We start from the raw sequence: 20569 nt of genomic DNA, 5'->3' as shown, positions 1-20569 counted from the left end.
AGCGAGCGACAATACTTTCCGCGGTGTCATTACAGAAATACGCCGATGGTGTATGTAAAAATGCGAAAAATATTGACACTAAGCTTTAGGCGTCAATACTTCCCGCGCGAACTATATATATATATATATATATATATATATATATATATATATATATAGATAGATAGATAGATAGATAGATAGATAGATAGATAGATAGATAGATAGATAGATAGATAGATAGATAAATATGGGAACGGGTCCTACCCGTCCCCTCAATGTTGAAGACAGATTTGCGCCGATGAAAGGAGTATTACAAACCAGATTTATGATCCTTAATTTAGTTATTAGAGGTAAAATTATATTTCTGGATTTACGACTTTCTTATTTTGCTTCATATTCTTGTACAATACTACAGTTATGTAGATTATAACATCTATATATTAGCCCTAAGTTCGCTATTTCAGAATTTCTGGAACTAAATAAAACGTAGTTTAATCGCTAAATGTTTCAATGATAACACAAAATAGAATATATTTAAACTGATGTATTTTCCGAAGATGTTTTCCATTTTTTTTTTCACAAAATTCCATCTTTATAATTGAAGGTACATTCACTATTAATGGCTTCTTTACGTATTATATCAGAACTGTGTAGAAGAACATGTTTATACATGTCTGGCCACAAAACTTAAAAAATTAAATGTTCAGGTCTGACCATAAAGAAAAATGATATACGATACGGACTGTTGTTCACATCAACATATACATAGTTATAAATGTTATCGTTATATAAATTGGATTCCGAACAAATGGGAATTTTTAATTTGTTTTTTGGAAATTAACAAAGGATCCTGGACCGTAATAAAATTGATAACACAATTGACATAAGGAGCGCTTACTTTCAGAATGGCCTTCATACAAAAAATATAATTATATAATATCCACATGTCACTTATCTTTCACAATTATTCCTTATTTTATATTATTCATATTCATATATTCATTATATATTTAATTATTCATAATCATATATTCATACCAGGCCCGTGCTGGCCCACCGGGACACCGGGACGTGTCCCGGTGCGCCCTCCGAAATATCACACTATAAATAATGGTACAAGTTTTTAGTAATAAATTCTTACAGTTTTATTGGTAAAGAACCCGTGAAAGGTGCAGTGCGCCCTTTACATTAGGCGCCCTTCCGAGACCACATCAAAGATGAACGATTTTATTTACTCTTCTGTATAGCACAGTTCTGTACAATAAATACACACAGTTACTGTTGGCGAAGAACCCGTGAAAGGTACAGTGCGCCCTTACATAAGGCGCCCTATGAAACATCACATTATAGATAAGTGGTTTTAGTTATCCTGTATACCAGCTTTCTTTAATAAATTCAAATACTAAGTGGTAGTACAGAACCTGTGAAGAATACAAGGCGCCCTTTACATAGGATGCCCTGCGAAATATCACATTATTATTTTTTATTTTATTCTTTTGTATTTCAGTTTTGTATTATAAATGCATACAGTTGCTATTGGCAGAGAACAGGTAAAGAGTATAATCACTTACAAAAATATTATAAAGTTATATAGCTATACAACGAAACAATGTAATACATCAAGAATAGTTCGGATAGTCAAACGTACGATGCATTTATGTAATACTATACTGACACTAGTCTTTAATTTACGATTTTTACGGCATCGAAGCTTTCACAGTCTTAATATGCATCCATATATACGAGCATATTGATTGTTCCTGTGTGTTTTAAAGCAGTGTTCGGATAATCAATACCTGTTGTATTTCTGAAATATAGCTGTATTAATTTCTGTAAAATGTGGTCTTCCTGTCACCACGGTACGGCGCGTCCTCAGGTTGTGGATCGAGGAGAAGGCCTCTGGGATATAGAGGGTAGCTGCGAATATACTGAGTAAGCAGTCGCGGACAGACAAGGGGTGATAATCCAGCTTGAGAATTTAATGTGAGGCTAACAACCTCATCCTATAAAAAAAGGATTGTTCAGATAAGTTCGCAGAATCTTCGGATCAGAACTGATAACTTGGCATGAATTCCGCAAAGTAAAATCGACATAAGATTTGGAACATGAAATGTAAGAAGTCTCTATAGGTCAGGCGCGTTAAAATTTGTAAAAAGATGAGTTTAGAAATAGAGGTTGGACCTAGTGGGATATCAGGAAGTTAGATGAGAAGGAAATGGAGGAGTCAAGTAGGGAAATTTTACGTTCTTTTATGGGGAACAAATTAAAAATTACCAACTAGAAACAGGGCTTTTCGTTCACAAACGAATACGTAATATCAGCAATTACATAGGTTGAATTTGTTAATGATACATTTTCTTTTACTTCTCGGTGGTGTAGTATTATTTTAAATGCACATGCCCCAACAGAAAATAAGGATGGCGATTAAAAAAATACAGTTTTTACGAAAGAATAGAACGGTTATTTGATCATCTCCTGCAATACCATATGAAAATTCTGTTAGGCGGTTTCAATGCAAAGGTGGGACCAGAGGGTATTTTCAAACCGATTATAGGGAATAAATGTTTGCATAAGGAAGGTTGTGACAATGGCGTTAGACTCGTGAACTGTGCAATATCCAGAAACCTTATCGTGAAGATTACAAAATTTCAACATCGCGACATTCATAAATTTACTTGGACTTCATCAGATGGAAAAACACATATTCAAACTGATCATGTTTTAGTAGACAGAAAAGAACAGTCTAGCACAACTGATGTTCAGTCGTTCAGAGGAGTCGATTGTGATAGTAAGAAAGAGACTATCGTTGAATAAAGGAAATATTCAATATCTGAAAAGGAAGCGGTTTAATTTTTTTTTTAATGGAGGAGAGTCAGGTGAGAGGGGGGCCAGATTGAAGTGTCGAATAGATTCTCGGTTTTAGAAGGTTCGGAGTGCACTAGTGTTCACGATACTTGGTTGAAATTAGAGAAAACATTAAAATTTCAGCAAAAGAAATATTGGAGCACGCAGAAATACGTAGCATGCATTCATGGTTCAACCAGGAATGTACTAAAGTAGCAAAGAAGAGAAAACAGAAGAAACTGCGTCTGGCAGTGACTTCTAAAATTTTTAGAACAAAGAAACGCGACTTTTGAAAGTTAAAATTAATTAACTTGAAGATAATAGTGAAAACAAAAACATTAGGGACATGTATAAATGCATCAGCGAACTTAAGAAAGACTATCAACTTCGTGCTTATATATTAAAGAAACCTAAAGGAACAGTTCTCACTGATACAGATAGCATCTTAAATAGATGGAAAGATTTCTTTGACGATTTGCTTAACGCATAGCCAAAAACTAATGCGCGTGGAGAAAGTGAAATGTATGTAGCATAAGCGTATATTCCAGAACCTAACCAGACAGAAACAGAAATCGCTATTAAAAAATAAACACATATCTCCGGGTGAAGACGAAATTCTGGTTGACTTAATTTTAGCTGGAGGAGAAAAATTGTAGAGCAAGATACACAAACTCATTATCTGGAACAAGGAGGAATTACCACAAGATTGAAGAGAATCAATCATTGTTCCAGTTCAGAAGAAAAACAACAAAACAGATTTAATAGTTATCGAGACATTTATCTTTTGTCAACATCCAATAAATCCTCTTAAACATTGTATTAACAAGATTGACTCCATACGCAGATGAAATTATTGGAGATTATCAGAACGGATTTAGGTAAAATCGATCAAATATCGACCAGATATTTACCATTCGATTAATATTTGAAAAAAAAATGAGAGAATACAACATCCTGGCATATCAATTATTGACTTTAGACTCTGGTAGGAGGGAAACATTGTACAACATGCTTACAGAATTGGCAATAATGAAAAAGGTAGATTAATTAAGATTTGTTTAAATGAATCCCAAAGTAAGGTTCAAGTAGAGAAATTCTTGTTCACGAGCTTTCACGTTGAGAAAGACCTGAAACAAGGAGATGCGTTGTCGTCATTATTATTTAACTTTGTTCTGGAGAACACGATAAGGAAAATCAAAGACAGCAATCAGGTCCTAGAGCTGAATTTTATTTGCCAGATTATGGCGTATGCTGATGATGTAAATTTATTAAGTAATGATAGAATAATAGAAAGGAATGCAGAAATCTTAATTAACGTTTGCAGGGATATAGGCTTAAAAGTAAATACAGAGAAAAGTGATTAAATGGAAGTTTGTCGGGATCGTAATACTGCATTTTATTGATGCATTAAAATACCAAATAATATTTTCTTTCGACAAAGTGGATACTTTCAAATATCTAGGATCACTATTAACAGACCAAAACCATAATCACTAAAAAAATTGATGTCAACTGAAAGCAAGGATTTTGTGCTATTATTCAGTTAAAAATCTTTTGTTGTCCCTAATTCTGTTGAGGAATTTGTAGCTCAAAATATAAAACGATAATCATGCCTGTTGTGCTGTATGGTTGCGGAACATGGTAACTGACTGAGGGAAAATTGCAGACTGAAAGTGTTTGAAAACAAGATTCTTAAACCAATATTCGAACTCCAAAATGAACGGGAATGGGGAAAGGCGGAAACTTCATAAGGAGAAACTGCATAATTTTATACCGCTTACCAAACATTGTTAGGGTCATCAAGTCTAGGAGGCTCAAATGGTCATTTATGTAGCCAGAATGGAAGAAATTAGAAACGCTTTCGAAGTTCTAACTAGAAATCCAAATAGGAAAATGACCGTTAGGAAGACCGAGGCGCAGATGGGAGGACATTATTAAAATGGTTCTCGTAGAAATTGAAATATAAAATAGAAACTGGGTTCAGTTTTCGAAGGACAGAAATCAATGGACAGCTTTTGTAAACGCGGCAATGAGCCTCCTGCGTCTATAGGCGTGCTATATTAAGTTGTTGATACATTTAGCTTGTTTTTATTTGACAGAAATGTTATTGAATTGAATTGAAAATGCCTTTATTCATGAGGCGAGGTTCAGCCGTAGGCTGCTCTACCACCTAACCTCAACAAAAGTACAATCAGGAATGTCACATGAGAATATATATTACGGGAAGTAAAAAGTTTTTCTGTAGTAAAGAGGATTTCGATTGCAGGTTAGCTATTTACGTTAATACTAAAACAAATTAGGTGGTGATTTTGATATAAAATGGCACCCATTCTTTCAAAGTCTCTCTCTGTATATATATATATATATATATATATATATATATATATATATATATATATATATATATATATATATATATATTAAAACGTCCAGTGCTTATAAATCCGAAACGGCTGAGAATAAAAAGATGAAACAAAAACTGAGATAGGAAAATGTCATAGGGCGTATCACATGGTGTTGTTGTGGTGACACACAGGGCCCTCCTTCAAGGGGGCCCAGGGGCCAACTTCAAATTTTCGAATAGGAACATGTATTGAATCATACCTCATTCAATAGCACTTGAAAAACGAAACAACTTTTGTAGGAAACAATTTTCGATTTGGGCCACCGTTTTTAAATGGCCGCAAAAAGTGGGTCCTATATCAGATAAAACGTCCAGTACTTATAAATCCGAAATGGCTGAGAATAAAAAGATGAAACAAAAACTGAGATAGGAAAATGTCATAGGGCACATCACATGGTGTTGTCGTGGTGACCCACAAGGCCCTCCTTCAAGGGGGCCCAGGAGCCAACTTCAAATTTTCAAATGGGAACATGTATTGAATCATACCTCATTCAATAGTCCTTGAAATACGAAACAACTTTTGTAGGAAACAATTTTCGATTTGGGGCACCGTTTTCAAAATGGCAGCAAAAAGTCCTGGATCAGTTTGAAGTTGACACCTGGGCCCCCTTCACGGAGTTTCCTGAGGGTCACCACAACAACACCACTTGATATGCTTTATCATCGTTTCTATCTCAGTTTTTGTTTCATCTCTCTATTCTCAGCCGTTTCTGATTTATGCCTATCAGCACTGGACGTTTTATCTGATACAGGACATTTTTTGTGGCCATTTTGAAAACGGTGGCCCAGATCGAAAATTGTTTCCTACAAAAGTTGTTTCGTTTTTCAAGTACTATTGAATGAGGTATGATTCAATACATGTCCCCATTTGAAAATTTGAAGTTGGCCCCTGGGCCCCCTTGAAGGAGGGCCCTGTGGGTCACTACGACAACACCATGTGATGTGCCCTATGACATTTTCCTATCTCAGTTTTTGTTTCATCTTTTTATTCTCAGCCATTTCGGATTTATAAGCACTGGACGTTTTATCTGATATAGGACCCACTTTTTGCGGCCATTTAAAAACGGTGGCCCAAATCGAAAATTGTTTCCTACAAAAGTTGTTTCGTTTTTCAAGTACTATTGAATGAGGTATGATTCAATACATGTTCCCATTTGAAAATTTGAAGTTGGCCCCTGGGCCCCCTTGAAGGAGGGCCCTGTGGGTCACCACAACAACACCATGTGATGTGCCCTATGACATTTTCCTATCTCAGTTTTTGTTTCATCTTTTTATTCTCAGCCATTTCGGATTTATAAGCACTGGACGTTTTATCTGAAACACCCTATACATATACATATACATATATATATATATATATATATATATATATATATATATATATATATATATATATATATTCCCGTTTGTATAGGCCACCGCCCTCATTAGTATCCCAGCACGGCCCTGATTCATACCCATGAAGGCGCATTACAAAGTAGCGATAAACATTGCAAACATTAATCGGTCCATTAATGTACTTCCTGTGTTAATATATATATATATATATATATATATATATATATATATATATATATATATATATATATATATATATATATATATATATATATATATATATATATATATATACAATAGCTCTACATAGTATCCAATTTATGTTAACATATTTTCGTTCGAGTGCATTAATTATTCAACTTAATAACGATTTAAACTCGTGTATTTTTCGTTAATAACAAACAGTTCAATATTTGTTAAATAAAAAATGAAAAAAATAATTAACATAAATTCTTATAACATACAATGATAACTATGAATTGAAATATACTATCATAAACATAACAACATAATTTAAAACCTTATAAATGATCTCATTTTCAGAAAATAATATTGAAAGTAGTTTTCTCTACTAATTTAAAGTAATTTTCTGACAATGTATAGCGGATTATACTCTGCTCCATGCCAACCAGCCACATCTATCAAGTACTATTTTAAAAGGTTGACTCATGTCACATTGCACAGCGCATTCTCTCCTCGAATTTCGTATACTATGCCATGTATGATTTCTTTGTACGTCATTGTTTGTGATATTATTACCAACTCTAAAATTACAACTGATTCATTTATGACTAATATTTCACATGCTGTGGAATTCATTATTTTGATTTGTAGCTTGATTGTTCCTGTTAAGATTCAGCATAAATCTATAAAGGTAACCAAGAAAGGTCTGTCGCTTTTTGTGGAGCTCTGCGTTCCATTGGCCCTCACAACGTGAGTTGAATGCGAATGGAGATAAGGTGAAGGTCAGTTGTTGGTGTGGATATGCCAACATACTACCTAATTGTGGCACTTCAGTTACACCGTGAACTTGAGTAAGTACAGAGTGAACATAGGCCTCCAAAGAATGTCATAAGGGTTTGTATGCCGTAATGGGGCGTTTACACTTAGTCGATTTGCGTTCGATTCAGTTGAATTGACGTCACTTTCAACTTAATCGACCGTGTAAACAGGACTTCAACTTAATCGCTTGTTGATCGAAAGCGACTAATCGACTAGCAACTGAATTGAAAGACGTTCTATTTTCTGTGGTCGATTCTATTTTCTTCTGCTATAACACCGTAAATTGTACCAATTACTTTTTGCTTGGACATCTTTAAAATTGCCAGTCGATTTCGAATCGACCAGAGGAGAGCGAGTCGACAAGCAGCATTCAATTTCGGTTGAAACAATTGAACACATCCATCGATCTGATTCGGCCTAGTTGCTTCGATTTAGTCGCAAATGCAGCGAGTCGATTTAGCCGTGCGACTAAATCGACCAAGTGTAAACGCCCCATAAGAGTTCAAACTGGGGCCAAACGCCGCTGCAGCGAGGTGGAAGAGTTCGGCACTATTTACTATATAACATCTTTATATTACCCCTAAGTTCGTTATTTCCGAATTTCTGAAACTAATTATGATAACACATAAAATAGAATATATTTAAACTGATGTATTTTCCGAAGATATTTTGCATTTACCTACTTACTTTTACAAAATTACTTCTTTATAATTAAAGATACATCCCGTACTAATTGTTTCTTTAAGTACTATGTCAGAACTGTGTAGAAAAACATGTTTATACATGTCTGGACACAAAACTTACGTTAGATGTTCAGGTCTGGCCATAAAGAAAAATTATATCATACGATACGGACTGTTGTCCATATCAACACATACATATTTATAAATGTTATTATAAGACAGAGTATATAGTGTGGCCTTATTATCCAGATCTCTTGAAGACGATAGAGTGTGTAAAGAAGATCTTGTTCTATGCAAATTATGTTGCTAAAAATTTTGTGTACTTGCTAGCATGCATGTAAGTTTCCGTTGTGATTCGGAGCACATGTAAACAAAACATGCGCCCTTCATAACTCCGGTACTGAATATGAACGTTTAGTAAATGATCAATCGATCAGTACCGAGTGGCGGAAACTAATATTAAAGTAGATTTACCACTACTTGGGTTTATGTCCGTATCATTATACGTAGTTCCTCCAAATACTGAACCTTCGAACATTTTTACTGAAAATGAAAGCCGTTACCATGAGGTTACCAGGAATGTATTCCTATTTCTTGGTTATGGCAAGGGTAAAAGTGAGGTGAACGCGAGGGGACGTCGTACACTCATTTCCATAAAATATTTGTAGCGTCCCCCACTTACTAAAAAATACAATGGGCAAAGATACACACGGAGGACGGCGTGACGTCATGCGTCCCCCTACTTTTTCAGATCCATTTGATATTCATAAATGAATGTACCTGTATAAAACATACTTGCATTCTGGGGTTGTTATTCCTCCTCCGACACTTAGTATATAATTAGCCTTGCCCATTATGAAAAATAGGTAATACGAAATCTCACTCAATTTGTTAACTTATTGACATAAAATTAATCATAAAATGTTGTTAGGTACAAGTGGCTGTATCATATTCGTCTTAAAATTAAAGATATTTTAAATGATATAGTTCTCTCTATATTGCAGCAAACTTTCATCCAGTAGAAGAGCAAGTGAAACCATATGTAGCTACAAGGTTTCCGTTGCAACTGACTCCTGAAGACTATCAGGAAGGCTCTGACTATGACTATCAGGAAGGCTCTGACTCTGTCAGAGACTATGATCAACGGTCAGTGACTGATGAGGCATCAACTAGAAACCTTGACATTGGCGTTTATGCAGGTGATGATCCTCCGCCGTACCGTGGATACGTTGAGCAAATAATACCTCAAGATGATCGACGCCATCATCATCACGATCGACACCATGATAATCATCATGGTATCAAACCCTTTGAAGACAGAGAACGCACAGGGTATCAGCCTCCTTATTATCCCAGGTTAAACCAGCAAGGATCGTTATCGCTATCTAACGATGATGGACTTCAGCTAACGGTAATTTTTTTTAAATGCATTCATTTATTAACAAAATTCTAGTTAACGTATTAAAAACAAACCCTGGAGACTCACTTCTCCTGGGACTTCACCTGACCTCTCCGTATTGTGGTGTTCACATTTTATATTTTCGGTTTTCAGTTTTTTTTTTTTTTTTAAGAAAATCGAAAATCTGAAAATCAATTTTCGGTTTTTGAAATCAAACATATTCTAAAAATGAAAATTTAATTTCTGTTTTGAAATAAAATGGCTCCAAAACTTAACAAGAACAACAACTGGCGATTTTGTAATCTCTTGATTACAAAAATACTTTCACGCAAATAAGGGTGTTAGAATTAGGAGTAGCAATATTCCCACTCTTTCCATTTCTTTAGGATTACCATTCCGCTAATTTTCGAAATATTCCCTATACTGTATAACCAGTGCTCGAAACGGGAATTGTCAAATGCTATCGCTGTTAGGTTATATATTTTGCAAATGTTTTTCAAGTACTAATTACGAACTTTATAGAAAAAATCTCACTATGAAAGGTGCCGGTATAAAAATTAAATGGAAAGAAGTGTCAGAATGTATTACACTAGAATATACAACCAATTTCGAACATTGCGTAATAAATCTGTTCGGTCTCCGACACAGGAAGATATTTTGGTGCCCCTAATCAGCGGTTTAACCGAAGTGTAGGAGGGTATTTCTACCTCCCTCCGCCTGAAATCATTGAGTTATGTTGAAGAATAATAGTAGAAGTTTGATTTCCTTGTCAGAAGCCATAACAACAGACCCCCTTGAATCGATTTATGTATATATATGTATGTATATATTCCCAATTGGTTCTGTGATACCTCGTGTCCTCGGAGCCCCTAGCTCTCTCTTCGGAGATCCATAAATGGGAAGACCATTAAAGGAAACAAGCCAGCCCACTAGATCCTCAAGAAAGACGTATTACACATAAAGTGTGCAACATTCATACTGATAATTTATTATGATTAATAGAATGAATGAGACAACATACAGAGTTTTTTGTGCGGGTAAATCGAATCTATCGAATTGTCATTTTGTGTCAGGAAAGCAATATATTCGTGAGTATAAAATAACTACATAGATATTTCATAGGATCTTTTTATAAGACATTCTTTTTATATTCGTGTAACTTAGTTTACGTAAAAACACACGAAGCTGGATAATTAAACTGTTAAAATTACAGCTGACATTATCTTAAAGTTAATTTTCTTATATTTTACATATAGAACATAAGAAATTTTACAAATGGTAGCATAACTACGATTGAATTGAAACATCAATAATGAGGCCATTAAAATTTTGTAGTGCATTTGTATTTAATGGATTTACCAATTAAAGGAAAGTAACAACACTACTAATTATATAACGATAGTGGTTCAGTTGGTACACTCTATTCCAAAAAAGGATGACCGTATTGATTGTGTCTATTTTTAGCTAAAAATTCACCAGATTCAACTTCGGGTATCTTCGGAAACAGTAAATCAAAGATGCCAGATTCTAACTTTCAAGCCAACCTTCGCGATCGGAAAAAAAATTCAGAAAAGTTTTCCTTCTATTATGTGTAATAAGACATATTGAAATGTCATTAAACGTAGAAAAAAGGAACATTCATTGAAACATGTAATGATACAGTATTTCGAAACTATGTATTACTTCTGAGCATACACTCGCTGGTTTTGTCATCTACGTTTCCATATGTAAGAGAACATTTCCAATGAAAGAAAAGACATTGAATATAGTTCTTGCATTCATAGTAGAATTAAAAAGACAAAGGACAAAACGGCAGATTAGCAAAATTTGCAATTAATATGAATGTCATTATTTTTTCTTCAGCAGCAGCTCAACAAGTGTATTCATGCTAGTTCAGTGATAGAGATCGGGACTGTTAATCGTAAAGATGTGACTTCGATTCCCGTTTGGGAAATTTCTTAGTATTTAAATAATTATATAAAAGAGTTACAATAAATCAGTTGTATATTTATATTCAAACAATCATTTCAAAACAGAAGTAATTGTTATGTTTAAAAGACATGTTTCATCATTTTCAAAAGTGTAATGATTTAAAGCGAAAATATTTGTCCCACGGTCCCCGCAGGGTCCCAGACGGGGTCCTACTCAATTTTCGCATGGCAAGGGGGTTAATTAGCATATCGTTTGAAAGCTGTTGTTAAATGAAAGCAGATGGAACAAGTCTGAACGTTCCATGATAACACTGTGCAAACATCTTACATTTTAATTCTTTCTGTACTCAGGTTTTAGTTTCTTTCCACTTTAATTCTTGCACTTAACTTAAAGTAAAGAAATTCCCCTACTGTGAAATTCTACTTTTTGGGCCCAGTAATGTGTAAAGAGGGAGAAAGAACGAAAGAAAGAAGAAAGAAAGGAAAGAAAAAACAAGAACAGAAAAACTAAGAGACCGAGATTATATATCGAAGTGGAAGATGGTTTATACACCAATCGAAAGTACTATTATGCTCATTGTAAATTGTAATATTATTGTTCCGAATGCATTTACTGTGAGAGTAATATGCATTTTTATTTGTAAGATTTTCTACTTTCACCGAATATAGCATCAGAAATGGTTTGAATATAGTCTGAAACTGATTTTCTAGAGATTTTTCCGTTTGACAAAAGTGTACAGTGTTATCGTAAGTGATATTTGCAAAGTGTTATCGTATAAGTTTAGACTTATTCCATCTGATTTTAACAACTTTCAAACGATATGCTACTTGACCCCAGTTGCCATTTGAAGATTTTGAGTAGGACCCCGTATGGGACCCTGCGGGGACCGTGGGACAAATATTTTCACTTTAAATCATTACACTTTTTAAGCGATGAAACACGTGTTTTCCTGTTTTGACAACTCTCTCACCATTTTAAGGTTATTGGGGTGGCAATATACATTACAATGGCGTTTTTACTGACATTTTGACCGGCCGACATTTTGCACATTGTAGGGGAGACCGGGTATGGTTGTAACACATTTTGGTTGTAACAAAGAGAGTAGTTTCTACGCTCATCACTAGATATGGTTCATGTTCCAGTCAAAACACAAGCCCTTCATGCACGTTCAGTCATTGTTTTTGTGTGAGGTAACGCGTGTTCGTCTTGAAGTTGTCGCGGTTTTGGTGTTTTTTGGGCAGGCAAGTAAATTTTCTATATCCCTGAAAATATGTAATATTACAATATGTGTGCGAAACATTTAGATAATTTGAGTAAATATTAAAAAGGATACTAATGAGTATTTATTTACGTACGGAAACCAAAGACAGAATCAACACAATTTTGCAAGTACTCTGGCAAAGATGGCTACCGCAGTATTAGGTTGGTTGTAACAAAAAAGACGGGTCTGGTTGTAACGCTGTTACAACCAGCCCCCACAGAGTAAAACAATGCATATGTAATTAAGTTTGTATTATTTACTTGAAATTCTTTACCTAAATAGTGATTCTGTTACATGAACATTGTTTTCCCTCTCTCTCTCTCGTTCTTTGAAAAGTATTTCAATTATCTTATAAAAGTTATGTAGCTACTTAACGACACACAACAGCTTAATGTTTGCTAGGTATCCGCTGCTATAAAGGATACTGGTTTTACCTTTCTATTGAAGCAGATGTAATTTTAATCTGTAATATTGAAATATATGGTTCATCTTGTCATCTGACGAAGACAGTGATAATGCAATTTGCCTAGTTTTTTGTGAATTACTTTCCAAAAGTGCGCCAAGAGAGAAATGGATTTAATGTAATTTTTGTCATGGATGGGCTCATGTTGTCTGCACCACGGTGACGGTGAATACAAATGTCACAACTGTGATTCAAATGATTTAATGTAGGTAAAAGTAAAAGTAGACTAGGTAACTAAAAGTGTAAATTTGAGTGTCGAAGTGCATAGGGTACTAGAGCAGATGTAGATGTCGAAATGTAGATGTGCATAGGGTCTAGTACTATGTTTCATATTATGGTTATTATAACAAATGATCTGTTGACATTTTTAAGTTAAAAGAAATATGTCAAGGTTAGTTAGGGTTACATTTCTTTAGGTAACCCTGATATGTAAAAGGCAAAGTAAACCTAAATATATCATACAATTCTGTTCATTCATCAAACTATTAGCTATTTTATTGTATATATACTGTAAACTGTAGACCTAGCTATCCATTTGCTGCTAAGATATATTTCCAATGTATACATGTAAAAAAGCACAGTACTTTCATTAGTCATACAGTTCTCTAACGTATTCTATGTCACTCTCTGAACCTGTAACAGAGAAACATATTAAATATCGATCTTATAATCTAACTTTGTGTTAATATTGTAATATATGTAATAGCAATTGTATCCACTTACCAAAGATACAGCGCGTTACAACGAACCCCAATCACTGTTACAACCAACCTCAACGTCGGGGTTGGTTGTAACATTTGGATAGTCTTTGTTTTTCCACTATATCTCAGCAAATACTTTACATTATCTGATATTTGCTAGGTATTTTGAGACAAGGATGTCCAAACTTCCGATCACGTGCAAAAGTTCGTATTTTTCTTCAATTGGAGTCTAGTTATGGACAAAAATGTAAAAAGTGTTACAACCATACCCGGTCTCCCCTACTTTTAGAGTCGAGACTTGTCTTCTTTCATTTTCCAAAACTTTCCGACGATATACTACTTAATTCCCTTATCATTTGAAATTCTTGAGTTGGACCCCGTCTGGGACCCTGCAGGTGGCCTTAGGACAACAAATTTTCCTTTGATATGTTGTACTTTTCAAATGATCAAACACGTGTTTTCCTGTTTTGGCATCTGTCCCACCGTTTGTGATTTCTAGGGGTGGCAACGGACTTTCTGGACACTGTATATGCATATAACTCGCACTGTATATGCATTCGGAAAAAAAAATATTACAGTTTCTTAATCGGCGTCCTTAGTGCCTTCGATTGGGTATAAGCCATCTTCCACTTCGATATAAAATTTCCCTCTCTTCCCTTGTTAGAGTACCAAGCAAGTGACTAACGCGTCAATAAATCAGAACCTGATTTCACTAATTCTTTGCCAATAATAATTAGTTTTGTTTTTCTTTTCTTTCAGATGAAAGTTCCACACAAAACAGGAATTCCACCCGATTGTAAGTACGAGCCTCCACAGTCATCAGAGCGCCAGCTTCGTATTATATGCACATTGTACGTTTTAACTTTAACTTTGTATGATTTATATATATATATATATATATAAATATATATAGATATATAGATATAAATAAATAAATAAATAAATATATATATATATATATATATATATATATATATATATATATATATATATATATATATATATATATATATATATATATATATATGTGTGTGTGTGTGTGTGTGTGTGTGTGTGTGTGTGTGTGTGTGAACGATAGAACAGTAAGTCTGTGTCCAACCTTTTATTTTCCAAGCAAATTAATATTTGTAATAAATAGAGAAACTCATAATATTAATTTGAAGGCATGACATTTTGAGCTAATGTAATTTGACAAAGGAAGGGAACCAGGAGGTTCAATTCCGCAATCACGAAAGCTTTCCATTGGCTTCTGTCCTTAGCCACTGGACCCAGTTTCTACTTTGTATCCCTTCTTCTGCGAATTCCATCTTAATATTGTTTTCCCACCTGCGCCTAGGTCTTCCTAAATGATTGTTTTCCGATTGGATTTCCAGCTAAAATTATAAAACGTTCCTACTTTCTTTCATTCTGGCTACATGGCCTGCCCACCAGAGCCTCCTAGACTTGATAACCCTAACAATGTTTAGCAAACTGTATAAATTACGCAGTTCCTCTTTGCAGTTTTTGATTACTTCAAAGTAAAAATTAGAAGATATATTATAAATTGATATCATTGTATCTGATCTCCGGGATATTCACTCACTTTGAACAAGATAGTTTTATATGGGAAGATTTGATAGAGGGGAAAAAAAATTCCTAGGAAAATGTTACTTCCCATTAATATAAAATTTACAAAGTCAGATATTCCATTATAAATTCATGACAATGAATATTCTCTTAGGTGGCGCACTCGCTTTAACAGGTTGCCTGTTATGAATACCAATAATGGTACTCACATTACTCGCCACGGTTGCCGTGAGTACCAAATTTGGCACTAGTCACTTGTTTTCTTTTCTTTCACATGGGAATATATCAGTACTCAAGTTCATGTATTTTATCAGGTATTTGAACAGAGTAAACATCACGCTTTAAAACGGTAGTTTTAGCGTTCAAATACCTTTATTTTTAAGAAAGTTATTGCACTATAGATATAAGAGTTTTCTGACCGTATATTATTGCTCGAATTGAGGTTCATAATATGGATTTCTGCATGGTCAGTTTCGTTTGATCCCACAATTGCAAAAAAATGCAGACTTTGGTGAGATATGCAAGTTGATGACGTAACTATACCCGAGTACTATCTTTGGTACTCATGGCAACCGAGATATGATCTTTTCCCATCAGTACCAAATTTGGAGCTCGGGCATAATTGCGTCATCAACTTGCATATCCAGTCAAAGAATGAATCCCCAGGGAGGTGGAAGGGAGAATTTCTCCCTCCCACCTAAAAATAAAAATACTGCTGATTTTATGCAATTTCTCCCCCTTTGTCCCTCTCTGAGGATTCATTCTTTGGCTGGATATGCAAGTCGATGACTTATGTTATTCTCAACCTGTTAAACAACACGGCTTTATATCCGGAAATTTGATAGCGGATAAAATTTTCGTAGGGATTGTTACTCCCCCTGTTAGTTTCTGATTACTTTAAAGACAAAGTCAAATGTTACATTACATATTATATATTAGGAGACGCACTCACTTTAGCCCTACGATTAATTGTCCGAACACGTTATTTCATGTCGGCTTCTGGTTACCCAAAGACAAATTCAGGCATTACGATATTAATTAATATCGTTTAATATTATCTCTTGAAAGCAGCATTTATCTTGGGCTCTCTTGGTTGCTATCCAATAGATTCACAGGAATAAACAATTCCTACGCCTAGGACATTGTTAATTTCCTTGTCAGTTTTTTCTTATTTGTAAGTACGTTCCGTATGTTACCCTACTAAATAATACCATTGTGTATCATCTCTTAGAACACGCACTCACTTTTGCCCGCCAAAATTATTTCGAATAGAAACTACAAAAGAATAAACTAAATATCCTCATAAATTATAAAATTAAATCATATTAATTAATACTGTAAACATGACTTCGTCTTTAAAGTATCAGATCGACAGGGGGGACTTAATTTCGAATAGAAATTAATCAGTTCCAAAGTCAGAGCGACTTAGAAAAGTGAATGCGTCTTCCAACGTAAGTGCTTCATTTATTTAATTATTTTTAGGGAAAAATTTAACCCCTATCAAATATTTGGGTATAAAAAATCATCTTGCCCTAAGTGTATGCATCTCCTAATAGATGTTATGTAATCGAGGGCGTTCCGAGGACTTATAAAGTGGATTAATGCGCCAAATGGATTAGTATAATGTACCGAGTAACGAGATGCAACATCAGATAGTTGGTCTTGTAACTGGAAGATTCCGCTTTCAATCCCCAGTTAAGTCTCCCCAAAGTACTTTTTGTTTACTTGCGGTTACATCAACAGTCTTGTATCTTATTTTATCAATAATACATAATTTTAGATTACAGAATGCTTTTTTCAAATTTTTAATGTATAGATTTATGTAACATATGACGACTCTCATGCAATTTGATTAAAAATGTCGAATATTATTTTTCCCATATGTTTTTGAAGTTGTCTCTTACTATTGCATTTTCTTTGCCACTTTCGTTTACTTTGATTTTTTTTTTTTTTTTTTTTTATGCTCAAAACACAGTTTATTCTTGCGATCATACAACTCATGAGAATGTATTGTTTACATCTGTCTGAAAATGCATGTCACTTATTGATAGGACTCATTTCCATTCTTAGTTTCTATATCGTTGAAGTAGTTCTTCATTTCTAAGTTTCCATACCTCCACATACAATTTAAATTTCTCTATCCCTCAAAATTCCTCTTTTCATCTTTATATCTATTATATACTTCCCTGCCTTTACTGCTTGCCCTTCTTCATTAAGAGCTCAGGGTTTTATACATTATTTTACATTCTTCAGCGTAACTTTGTTTCCATACTTTTCATCCGCTAGTTTTACAGGGCCTTATATTATGCAGAGTCGTTTTGACGTACGATCAGCGTCATACTAAAGGCCTGACTACTGCAGGAAACATATGTTAATCGAACTCTTTAGTATGGCACTAAACACGAGTCGAAACGACTCTGATTATGGTCCACAAAGTTTACCGGTATATATAATTCAATATTCTTAGCTGTATTATCAATTGAATTTCAAGAGTGCTACTTGAGCCAGGTATCGGGTTAAATTCTTAGGATCTGCGAAAATGCCACCGTTCGTAGTAAGTCTTGACACCGATTTCTCGCATCTGTTACTAGATGTTTCTGTTGATCTCTAATTTTCCACAGTGAGTCTCCAATACCATGAAAATTGAGATGTAGTCAACACCGTTAACCCTTTTTACCTGTTTAATTGGAACTTTAACATTTGTGGCGTAATATGACAAATTTTGTACAGCAGATTGGTATAAAGCGTCCTACATGCGACTTTTGAAGTCTAATAAGGAACAACAGACTGTGATCATATTTTAATCTGAAAAATATTACTAATTCGAACCATGTCATTTTGTTAAATGTTTTGATTTTTTCTTCATATAATATTCATTCAGTATTTGAGATTACATTTAAGATCTGCATCTAGAATGAAAGTATGATTTGCTTGAAAAAAATGATAACAACCAATTTAATTAAAAGATCATTCAGATTGAATTAAGAATTTGAATACATGTTTACGCTTTAATACTTCGATATTGTTTGTTATAAATCCAAATCCAACATTAAACTTATCAAAGTTACGTTTGATTATCACAAAATCTTCATTTCTAGTTATAAGTTTGTGCTAGTTAGACGTAAGTAATTAAGTATGATCTTTTATTGATGTTCTATTATTTAATTCTTGCTTGTTAAGAAGATTTTCTTTCTCTTCGGGCATAAGTGCTGACAAGACCCTAAAGGCAATACTAACAGTGACGTTTGTCCAGAGTCTGATCACTCTCTTTCTCTTTCCACCCACTCCCAATCCTCGCGGGCACACTTATCAGTCTTTGGGGTTTTATTATTTATATTTTACATGAAGTCCGTTATACGTGGAAAGTTTTTCAGTAGTAATTAAAGAAGACTCTAAGGGTAGATGTGCGGTTCGGTTGGTTCGATCATGGCTTGCTCTCAATCAAATTTCAGGTAAATTCTTCTTGTCCATCCACAAATGTTTCAACTATGGGTATGTGCTGCCTCCTGGGTACTATGCACAACTAAAACCAGAAGTGGTATAAATCTACTACCACTTCTGGTTTTAATATTAATTGAAAAAATATCACAACTTTTTCATGCGATGTACACGTGAGACTACTACTTGTTATCTCTTAAGTTCCAGTTTATTTTTAAAACATGAAAAATATATTGAAATAACTAAAAGAAAATTAATAAATAGGTTCATATTGACTTGGCCTGCTTCTCAGTAGACTCTATCCTTTTTAACAATTACTTCTTTGAATACAAATACTCGAACATATAAAATGTCTGAAATGAAATTATTGAGTTTACGTCCCAAGATTATGCCGGTGAAGCTAAAGGAGATGGTAATTTTGAGAAATGAATGAAATGGTGGAATGAAGAAAGTGGGAGGAAACGGGGAAACCCGAGGAAACTCACGCACACGGTGTTTGCCCACCAGAAAGCTGACTTGGCGGAGCAGGGTTTGAACCCAGGATCCCATGCACAAGAGGTGAACGCTCTACCACTGAGCCACCGCGTCCCCAATGCAATGTCTGAAATGAATTGACAATACACTTGAGCTTAGAAAATGTGGACAAGTCGGGGAATTTCATAAAATCTATGCGGACTGCGGACAGAATTTTTTGCTCTCAACTGAAGACACGTTCTCATAAATGTTGACATATGGTAAACCTATCAAATATAACCAGTATCTTTTTCATACTGCATTCAAGGAGGCACTATAAACGATACCATACGTCTGTTAAAATTATATAGATAATGATTGTACAAATCCAGATTTCATATGTAATAACACTTTTTCTTTAATCGTTATAAGAACAAAAAGTTTCACTCACATTGACATGCCCCTAGTATACTACTTAAAAAATTATCTTTAGAAGTTGTGTCTAACTTGAAGAAATTGCCATTACATTTTCTGCATTATGCAGAGAAAATATATTTCAGGCCTGTGTTTCTTTCCTTTTTTCTATTAAATAAGTGACATTTCTTCCATTTTCATGAAAATTTATGATATTTTGAAGGATTTCGATATGTTTAAAATACTCATAAATATTAATACTTATTTACTTAATATTTTTTCTAGACCTTGACCCTGAAGATAGAAGAAGGAATGGCGTTGTCGTTATTGAAATGAAAGCCACTGTTTATCGCCCTCTGCAATGAAAACGTCGATACATATTAACCTATTAACAAAAATTGTACTTTTAAAAACTTTTTGTTGCACAGTGAACTAAATATACTAATGTATTTTAGAATAATATTCTGTATATTTCTGCAGAAAAATTTTAGTACAATAACAAGACGAATTTCATTTTGCCAGTCTTCATTATCCTAAAACCTAAATCTGTAAGCGCTCAATTAAGAAATCAAAATAGCTTTGGGTTTGGAAATGCAATGATTTTTGCCTACTTGCATTCATGTTTTTTTAAGTTACATAAAATAGATGAAAAAAATATGTACTATGGAAATAAAAATTTTAAGTCTGTA

At 34.2% G+C, this 20569-nt stretch overlaps 1 protein-coding gene across 2 annotated transcripts in view; it reads left to right on the top strand.

Annotated features, from left to right (window-relative positions):
- LOC145666693 (uncharacterized) overlaps positions 1-20569 on the top strand; it is a 30636-nt gene extending 10067 nt beyond the window's left edge. The window contains exons 2-4 of one of the 2 annotated variants that reach the window (XM_081734185.1): positions 9258-9664; positions 14769-14805; positions 20166-20569. In XM_081734185.1, the coding sequence (XP_081590311.1) occupies positions 9258-9664; positions 14769-14805; positions 20166-20245 (524 nt within the window). In that variant the 3' untranslated portion in view covers positions 20246-20569. Of the gene's footprint in view, positions 1-9257; positions 9665-14768; positions 14861-20165 lie in introns of both variants that reach the window. The other variant, XM_081734186.1, reaches the window with a different exon arrangement.

The sequence above is a fragment of the Thermobia domestica genome, chromosome 12 (genome assembly GCF_964235325.1).
Source record: "Thermobia domestica chromosome 12, izTheDome1.hap1.1, whole genome shotgun sequence".
NCBI lineage: Eukaryota > Metazoa > Arthropoda > Insecta > Zygentoma > Lepismatidae > Thermobia > Thermobia domestica.
The sequence above is the reverse complement of the archived record's forward strand: the minus strand, read 5'-3'. Positions and strand labels throughout refer to the sequence as shown.